The 9,253-nt window shown below is 32.4% G+C and overlaps 1 protein-coding gene across 2 annotated transcripts; it reads right to left on the reverse strand.

Annotated features, from left to right (window-relative positions):
- Positions 1-91: 91 nt before the first annotated feature.
- Positions 92-7,516, reverse strand: Clk (circadian locomoter output cycles kaput protein Clock). 2 transcript variants are annotated; one of them, XM_083037939.1, is made up of 12 exons: positions 6,643-7,516; positions 5,271-5,411; positions 5,048-5,196; positions 4,763-4,854; positions 4,468-4,672; positions 4,297-4,392; positions 4,080-4,155; positions 3,767-4,005; positions 3,458-3,693; positions 2,368-2,763; positions 1,810-1,983; positions 92-1,627 (listed from the first exon to the last, which is right to left on the reverse strand). In XM_083037939.1, exons 2-12 carry the CDS (start codon positions 5,306-5,308, stop codon positions 1,247-1,249), a joined length of 2,082 nt encoding a protein of 693 aa, XP_082894065.1. In that variant the 5' UTR covers positions 5,309-5,411; positions 6,643-7,516; the 3' UTR covers positions 92-1,246. The 2 variants fall into 2 exon arrangements, with proteins under 2 accessions (XP_082894065.1, XP_082894064.1); XM_083037938.1 differs by having other exon boundaries at positions 7,090-7,515.
- Positions 7,517-9,253: the final 1,737 nt, after the last annotated feature.

Below are 9,253 nucleotides of genomic sequence, written 5' to 3' on the forward strand. Positions count from 1 at the left end.
GACGAGATCGCGGTTTTTTGCGAATTTCTCGTCGGAATGTTTTCTGCTTTATTTGAATCACATATTTTTTCATCGAGCAACAATTATGAAATGTTATAACAATCTAACATATATTTGTTTACAATATATTAGATATGTATGAAAGTGATAATATTATACATATAATACATACAACAAAATATATATTACTTTTTATATATTACTTTTTTTACCATCATATATACATATACAAAATCTGTAAATATACCCTGTTCCAAAAAAATGTGGAGTTTGGTCCCTTTTTTCCAAATGTCATGTTTATCGTCATTTGTCGAACAAATAAATTTAATAAATACGCACTTAAGCGATGTGCCCATTTTTTATCAGAGCTCTTTGACCTATCATGATAAACTTTTTACATTCTACCGAAATAATCGAACAATTCTCGAGAAAATTACCTAAATTAATCAATTTTTATACAATATACACATGCAATAGCACAATAACTTTTAAATTTAAATGTTTTGTCATCACATTTTCTCTCATAGGTACAGTATATATCTTTTCTGTTTCTAAAATATTCTTCTTCACATTACGTAGATATAAATTGTACTTTCTTTATGGCAGATAATGAAATTCAAGAATCGTCAATTATACGAGGAAGATTGATACGATTATAGTCTTGAAAAAATATCAGAATTATAAATAGGTAAAAATACAATTAGTAAAAATTATAATTTTTTTATCTCGTTCGTAAATCATTTTACAATGTTTAAATTCTCATAAGTTTGGCACATACAGTGTTTATTTATATTGTATTGTAGTTTTATAATTTGAAAGATGCCGATTAGATCTCGTGCTCCATTAATCCACACTTGATGCAGTGTTTTATATGTCGGACATAAATACATCGATATATTAAAAATTGCACATTATTGCGCTAAAACGTCAAAGTTATATTACAATATATTATATTACAGCTTATGTGCAATATCTGTGCATGCGATATATCACAAATACAGTTACTGCAATAATTTTTTATAATAATTTTACATTCGTGACACACACACACACACACACGTTTTTTGAAAATGCATTTTTTCTGTAAATAAAAGAACAATTGCAATTGTAAACAATAGATATTATCTGATAATTCCTTCACTAGATAAATGCAGCAGAGTTAGAAACATTTCAATAGAAGATAACTATCAGTTCGAAGACGTTTCTTGTCTATTACGATAGAGTGTCACAAAATTTTCCGATGACTCTACTGCTGATTCGAGGATGCATCTATATTACCGTAGATCATTTCGGCTTGCGGGCAAATTTGGAAAGACACGAGATCGGGATTATCTTCCTGTTGTGGTGGCCCCTGTTGCGGCTGCTGCTGCTGTTGGTGTTGCAACTGCGAGTGCTGTTGCTGCTGTTGAGTTTGAATTATAGCACCTACATTGCCATGCGTCGAATTCGACGATGGACTCACTTGTAAGGAATGCGAAAACAATTCCGTAGGCACTATAGGCACGGTGATAGGTATGGGAAGTACATTAACGCCTACGCTACTGGATGTAGGCAATTGTACGTTAGTATTGTTGGTGTTGCATCGATTCGTTTGACACGGATTCGACGGATTGTATGATATACTTGCCTGAAACACAAATATCGAGCGTTGATTTTTAATGCTTTTCTATAAACAGACAAAATCTGAGAGAGTATCTTTAACTATATAAGATACTATTTAAATGTGACAATATTTTAATATTTGTAAATTAGATACATTTGAAAAGTAATATGTAAAAAAGATGTTTTTGATTCAAAAGACATACGAACATTTAATAATGGCGTAAGAATCCCGTATCGAGCTATAAACAATTGTTCTGAAACTCTTCTTAGTTCCTCCTGCTGGTGAACAATTAGCTGTTGTAGCTCTTCGTGCTTCCTCTGTAATTCGTCTTGTATTTGATTCTGCGCAGGAGTCATCACTATACCCTGCTGATGTAACATCTGAAATATTGAGGATAGAGAGATTACAGAACCAGATAAAAATTTGGATAACTAATAAAAATTCTGCTATTTTAATAAACTATTCGCACATATAAGTACGTAAAATATTGTCAGTACAAATCGCATGTAATCGATTAGATTTATTCATGAAATTCTATTACATTAAAATTAAAAGGCTGTGCATGTATAGAAAAAGTCTTCTCGTTTATAAAAAATTAATTAAAATACTATAGTATAATTAAAATGTAATAGTAACATGCGCATGAAAATTGCATTTTAAATGTAATGCGATTGTAATGTATTGTTGAAAACTTATGTATGACTTTATGCACATGACAGGTGATACGTATTAATAAGCTATTAATTAGCTATTTAATTGTTTACCTCGTGAGTAGGCACCGTTGAAAGAATAGGAGCAGCAGGCGTTGCAAATCCCGCTGTGACGACTGACTGCAGATTAACAGTTGCATATTGCGGATCCATAAAATTGGTGCATGATTGATTGACATCTAGCTGCTGCTGTTGCGTTTGTTGTTGTTGCTGTTGCCTGCTGTCCATCGACGTAATCGGCTTTGACACTATGGAACTGCTTGCAGAAGCCGCGTTCGAGTGTGATCCATGGGTTATTTGTGAATGTGGGGAACTTCGTAACGAGACGGATATCGAAGATGTATTAGAATCACCGCAATGTTGGAGATTGGAAGCGATTGACCTCGACTTTAATGTTTTCGATGATTTGTTTGACCATTGCGTCAACGGTGTTTGACAAGATGCTATGACCTATGCACATGTGTGAATCACGTGTTAAACATGAATATAAAATATAACAAAATTACATTATAATATTATTATAAATATTGCATGCACACATGTAAAAAGAAAGTTTTTCTTCTTTCTATAAAAAATGTCTTTTTTAAATATTTTATTATTCTCTTGTTACTGTTATTATTTCAAATTAAATGGTGTTTTTATTATATTTGACTCTGTTTGTTTAAGGTTTTGTACGAGAAAAAAGCTATGCACGTAATAATGTCTGTGTTCTGTTTTTCACTTTCATATATTTCTTAAATAAGTCTTAACTATTATTTCCATGTCTCTATTGTTTAATTTCATCCATCTTTTTACTTTTTATACAGAAAATATTTTGTTCGCGATATTCCTCTAGTAAAATATGCAATAAGAATAATTATAATCACAATAGAGTCAGAAAAACCAATGTATAAATGTATAAAACAATGTATAAATGTATAAAAAATTATTCAGCAATAATATGTCTACTAAATATCTATTCCGCGTAAATTTTGTATAATATTTATATAATATAAAAATTATTATTTGGATAGCTGACGGAAATTCTGTAAATGTTCCAGGTTCTTGCAATTTTTATACGTATTTGTCTTGTATCATACAATTAATATTGCAATAATTATGAAATTCTACAATCGTGCGTATTATATTGCGTCTATAATCGTACTTGTTTTACAGGCATTAAAACATCCTGATTTTCCGTTTTATCGTAATCCCCCGATTCCTCGCGCAATTCCTTCATTACGTCGACATAGCTGACCACGTAATGCGTGCACACGATAAATTCAGGTTTCGAGTTCCACTGATTGTACGTGATGTAAAATCTGGTCTGCAGCCAAATCCATTGCTGACCCTTCGTGAGGAATCTATAGTAGCAAGACGTTCCCTCGCCTTTCTGCATCACTAAAAATTAATAAAGCAATTAACAATCTGCGTTGCAGGTGCGCTTTCCCTTTTTTTTCATCTATATACTAACGTGATTCATGGCATATAACGACATTGTCTAAATCGTCCACGTGATAATAATCGTAACCGGAAGTGCCTAATACTTCAAAAGGCAAATATCCGATAATGGGCGGCGCTCTGTGATCTAAAAAGAGAAATTTCCATTCTAGACTATGGCGAGATGTGAATTCTGACTTCGTGTTGTCCGTCACAGATAATTCCCGGATAAGCTGAGGAGTTTGAAGACGTCCTGTACCCACGAATACTAATCTACAAAATTAAACATGAGTTTACGCTTCACAATGCGATTTTATTTTTATATATATTTTGTACAAGAACAATACTTGTTGTCTGATGCGTTGGTGTTACTAAATTTTTGATTCGGCAGTAGATTATCGACATCGTTATCCATAGGAGAACCTACATAATATAATATGAAATTACTTGACTTTAAATATAAAATTATCTCATAAAAAAAACTTTGACTTTAAAAATGTAGAACATATAATTTACAAAATATATGCTGCATTAGATTAAAAATTTTTGAGATTTTTTACTCACGGAAATATCCGATAAATTGTACAAGTTCGTAGACAGAATCTTCTTGAAAATTGAGTCCGCCTCTTTTAATGTGACACGTAAAAGATATTTGGTCCTCTGTCACAATATAAAATATTGTGTGTAATGAAAATTGCATAAATCTTTTAGCTCTTCATTAATCGTGAACAGTACCTTTTTTCACAGTACGTCTATCTCGCGTGCTCCCAGGATTTAATAAGACATTATACAAGTGTGGCTGGTCTTCTTGATATGTTATATTATAAATAGTCATGTTTTCTAAGTCATTCGGAAGATAGCCAAGCAGAGATGTAACACTTTCGGAGACATAATAAATACGTCCATTCGAGGAAAAGACAATTATAAATCCGTCCAATGCCTACATTCGTATAAAAGTTTATATGCAAATGTATCTATACACACTATAAGATTTACTTATAGACTTATGATTTATTATAGACAGTTTTACCTCCAATATAAGGTGACTGAATTCCTCGTTAGAGAGAAAAGATGGTTTCCAATCTTCTTGGATCTCATGGACTCTCGATTTAACTGCTATTTCTAAGAGAGAAATAGTCAGTTACATATATAATTTACTATCAATTAAAACACGCATTTAAAAGTGTATCCCCCCCAAATGATAAGTGCTGCATTTATTAAAACACACTGAATATTAATATAAAACTCCAAATAGTTTCAATTAAAAAAACATTGAAGGAAATAAAATGGAATCTTGTAAAGATCTTATGCCTACCATTGTGATTCTTTAGAAATAGAATTGTCGATTTTAGGACTGTAGATTTGTCCATTTTACGTGTATTGGCACTAATCATGCTGCCGAGCTCGTTAACGAGCATGTTAAATTGATCTCTGCGTTTCTTTTCGCTGAGATTACGTGATTTTCTGAAAAGCAAACATTTATTTATCGGAATAAGCATTAACAGATGATTGTATAAGAATTTTTTATGTGCTTTTACCGCTTCGTGTCGTCTTTATCATCCATATCATCGTCCATGATGAAGACAAAATGTGTATTTTAATTGGTACTAAAATTGGTAAAACTTCTTGGTGGAATGTATATAATGTATGCTTCTCTTGAGTTGATATTATTATTGTTTCTGCAGAAAGAAGATTACATTCATATTGAGATATGTTTATGTTAATTTTACATGTCGTGCGATGTATTCGAATTTAATTTCTGTGATATTTAAAGTAGTATGTATAATTATAAAGAGCGAGAGATATATTCAAAAATTACAGTAATCTTTGATATTTAATAGTCGAAAATATTAAATGGTAATTCTATAAACGATATTGAATGTTGATTTTATCAAAATCATAATTACTTATTCCGCTTTTGAAACGTCTATAATCTACTTATGAATAACTATTTTGTATAACATTGTTAAATGTTTATCCAAATTACTTTATGATATAGAAGTAAAAGAATTATGGTTTTAAAATTAAAACATACGTAAATAAATTTTTATTACTTTTTATTAAAAAATGCGACTTGCATACGATACGGGAAAAATTAAAATTAAAAACTCAAAATTACATGTCGATTTAAACAGTAGAGTTTTATGAAATTTTTGCGAGCGAGAAATAATTTTGGACACTAATTATTATTATAAAATAATATATCTTTTCATTTTCGCATAAATTCTAATTATCTTCCGATATAATAAACATTGTTTTCGAATAAATTATAACGTTAAGAATTCGATAAAATAAAGTTGGAAATCACTTAAAAATTGGATAATAAAATATGCAACATCTGTCTCGACATTGGATTAAAAGTAACTATTTGATTTAACACAAAAAAGGCGATTAAATTTAAATTATGGTACAACTTATTAATAGAAATTTGCATTAATGTAATATGTATGTTGATATTGAAATAACAGTTTACTTTAATAGTAGAAGCATTAACCGAATAAATCAGTGCAATCTTCGACCTCAGCATAATAAAGTGAAATGGAAACAGCCGCGTGCTACGAACGTGATCAGACGAAGCCAATTAACTGTCGATATATCTATCATATTTGTGGATATGCATTTTGACACGTGTTATAGATTCAAATTGTATTATGTATAATTGAACATAATTTAAACGAACATTTCATAAATACAATAATTCTTTCTTTGACAATTGAGAGAAATTTAATAACTGAGCAATAATGGGATTAATTAAGCTAATGAATTTCGCTTAAATAAAAAATTATTTTATATAGCAATTGTATAAAATATTCGTGCTACATAAAGTTTTATTATCCGCGATATCATAAATGCAGATTTGAAAGTGTATATATTTTTATCATGTATTTATTATGTTAATTAATGCAATACCTGTTTTGCGACGTGCAGATGTTCCCGAGGTTAATGATTCTTAAATCCTTTCGCGTATTTAAATAAATAGACCTTTTTACAGAACAACTTTTAACCGGTTCACAATACGCTATGTACGCTATGATAGATAATTGCAACAGTCACATGATCACCACAATTTTTTCGTGCGAAAAATATTTAATAAAATTTTTCAACACACATATTTAATATTTTGATCAAGAGATTGTCAGGATCGATTAATCCAGCTTATAACGAAAAATCCACAAAAGAAACAACGTTAAATTCTATGACTGAAGTTCTTGGATCATGCATACTGAAATCCAGTCCGGATTGTTCAGAATGATCGACAGACCACGAAATAAAAACTTGGTTGCATCAACCGCGAGAGGAGAAACCACATTTACTTGCAAATATCCGCATGGGCAAAAGTTCAGGTGTCTCACTCACTTCGATTGACAGAAGGAATGCTCGCGCGAACATTCGCGCTCGTTGTGCACCGATTTTTTCGCACACGAGTTCTCAAGTCGAAGGAGTACGTTGGATTTCCTGTGTCTTTCGTCGATCGTTCCACAACAATATCGCATTCAATCGCACGCGGTGACGTTCTCGTCGATTGCACCGTGACATTTTTCAGGTAGCTGACACTCGACACGATCCATCCGCTCCGATGACAATTACTCCAATTTTCTATGACGCCTCGAAGTCAACCACGCGATCACGATTGCGAGATGCCGTCATGGACTGCTGCCAACTGTAGCGCCTTGCATCCAGGTTCATTAGCCGCGTTGCCGAGCCTCATCGATCGCGAACGCGAGTTTTCACGCGCGATCCGGTGATTGCGAAAACCCGTACAGAATACGGAGAGTATTAGGCCAAGTAGAAACAGACGAGCCAGAATTGCCAACCGCCTTCTGGTAAAAGTCCCCTTCGCTCAGAGAAATACAGTTGTACTGTGATGAGGTCTCAGCTGCAGTTTGTATGCATTATTACTGATATATATGAGCCGAACTCGCTGACTTTAATATTTTAATTTCGCTAAATGGAGTATCAGATTTATTTTTACAGAACCGACCTAGATGAAAATGTACTTGTCTTTGATAGAAATTTATTTTTCAGAAGAATAAAATAAATCAGTTCTAGAATGTTGAAGGTTGAATTTTTTGAATCTTGCAGTGATGAAGGATAACATATGGTCAGACATTTGATTCAAAATTGCTGTCAATGGAACAGATGTGAATTAAAAGTTACTGTGTCAAAAATTTGTGAATTTTTGCATTTGCTTATATATTTTGTTTATTTATTTCGAACAAAAATCAAAGATGATCTTTCGCTCCTATCGTTGCAATCATTTTTATCTGAGAAAAGAAGAGCAAAATCTCGCTCGTATTGTCCCTACTGGACCATGTCACTATGACTGCCGACCTCACGATGGATTTTCACGAAGCGAAAATGAGCTAGAGAGCTGTGTTTTCCGATAATGCGCAGTCGCAGCTTTATCACTCGTTGCCGTCATGCATTTGCACAGACTCCGCGCAGTGAATGCGCGTAATATATTGCCTCGTGGCGCACATTCAAGCATACAGCGATTGGCCGACCGCGGTACATTTCAAACATCGGGTTGCACAACATGCATCTACTATGCTGTGCACCAGCAGCTAACTAAGCATTCGCCAAAGTAATTCGCAACTGTCGTGCGACATCTGATATCTCTCGGGCGTGAAGTATCATCGCAGCAAATATAAATTTCTCGATATTTGCGAATGTGCAGCCTTGTTTCGTGAAGAGAGATACTCGTCGGTCATCACAATTTGTCGCTGCCAGGTATATTTTTTTTATTTGGAACGAAAAATACTTCACATACAAATATATTTATCGATATATTTAAAAAATTTTTTTTATAAAACTTTAAAATGCACATCAATGTCATTCATGAAAAACTTATTTTAATTAGAAGTGAGAGGCTCCGATATAAATATCTTAGTAAAGAAACGAGCTAATTTAGAGCCAGCCGCAATAAAGTGCGCTAATTACTTTTTATACGTGTTATTTATTTTCAACGAAACGATCGTCTTCAGGAAATATTAATCAGTTTAATAGATGCACGATTAAACCGATTAATATTTGCTGAAGATGGTCCGAAACTGAAATGTTCGAAATAAATAAGTAATATATAAAAAATATATAAAAACATATATAAAAAATAATTAGCGCACTATATTTACCGCGTCCGACTCTTAATTAGCCTGTTCGTCTTTATTAAAAAATATAACTTTCCCTATCTAAAAAAGGCATGTTAAGTCGATTCTCGAATGTATCGAAGTCATCTATATTTTAAAACGAGCCAAAAATTAATCGTATATAAGTTTCAATAGTGTATTGTTTGCAGATTATTTTGGTACCATAAGCATACCAGCGTACTACCTTTTTGGTCTAATATACGTAAAATGAATCCGCGCCGTATGGGGTTCGCGGGTAAAAAATTTTAATTTTCAATATTTTAAAGCGAGCCAAAAATTAATTTTTTATATATCTTAACAGTACATTGCCTGCACATTATGATGGTACCATCACCAAACCAGCGTACTACCTTATTGGTCTAATAAACTTAAAA

Source organism: Prenolepis imparis, unplaced genomic scaffold (genome assembly GCF_030444845.1).
Source record: "Prenolepis imparis isolate NDT839.2.m4 unplaced genomic scaffold, iyPreImpa1.0 SCAF_5, whole genome shotgun sequence".
In the NCBI taxonomy this organism is placed as follows: domain Eukaryota; kingdom Metazoa; phylum Arthropoda; class Insecta; order Hymenoptera; family Formicidae; genus Prenolepis; species Prenolepis imparis.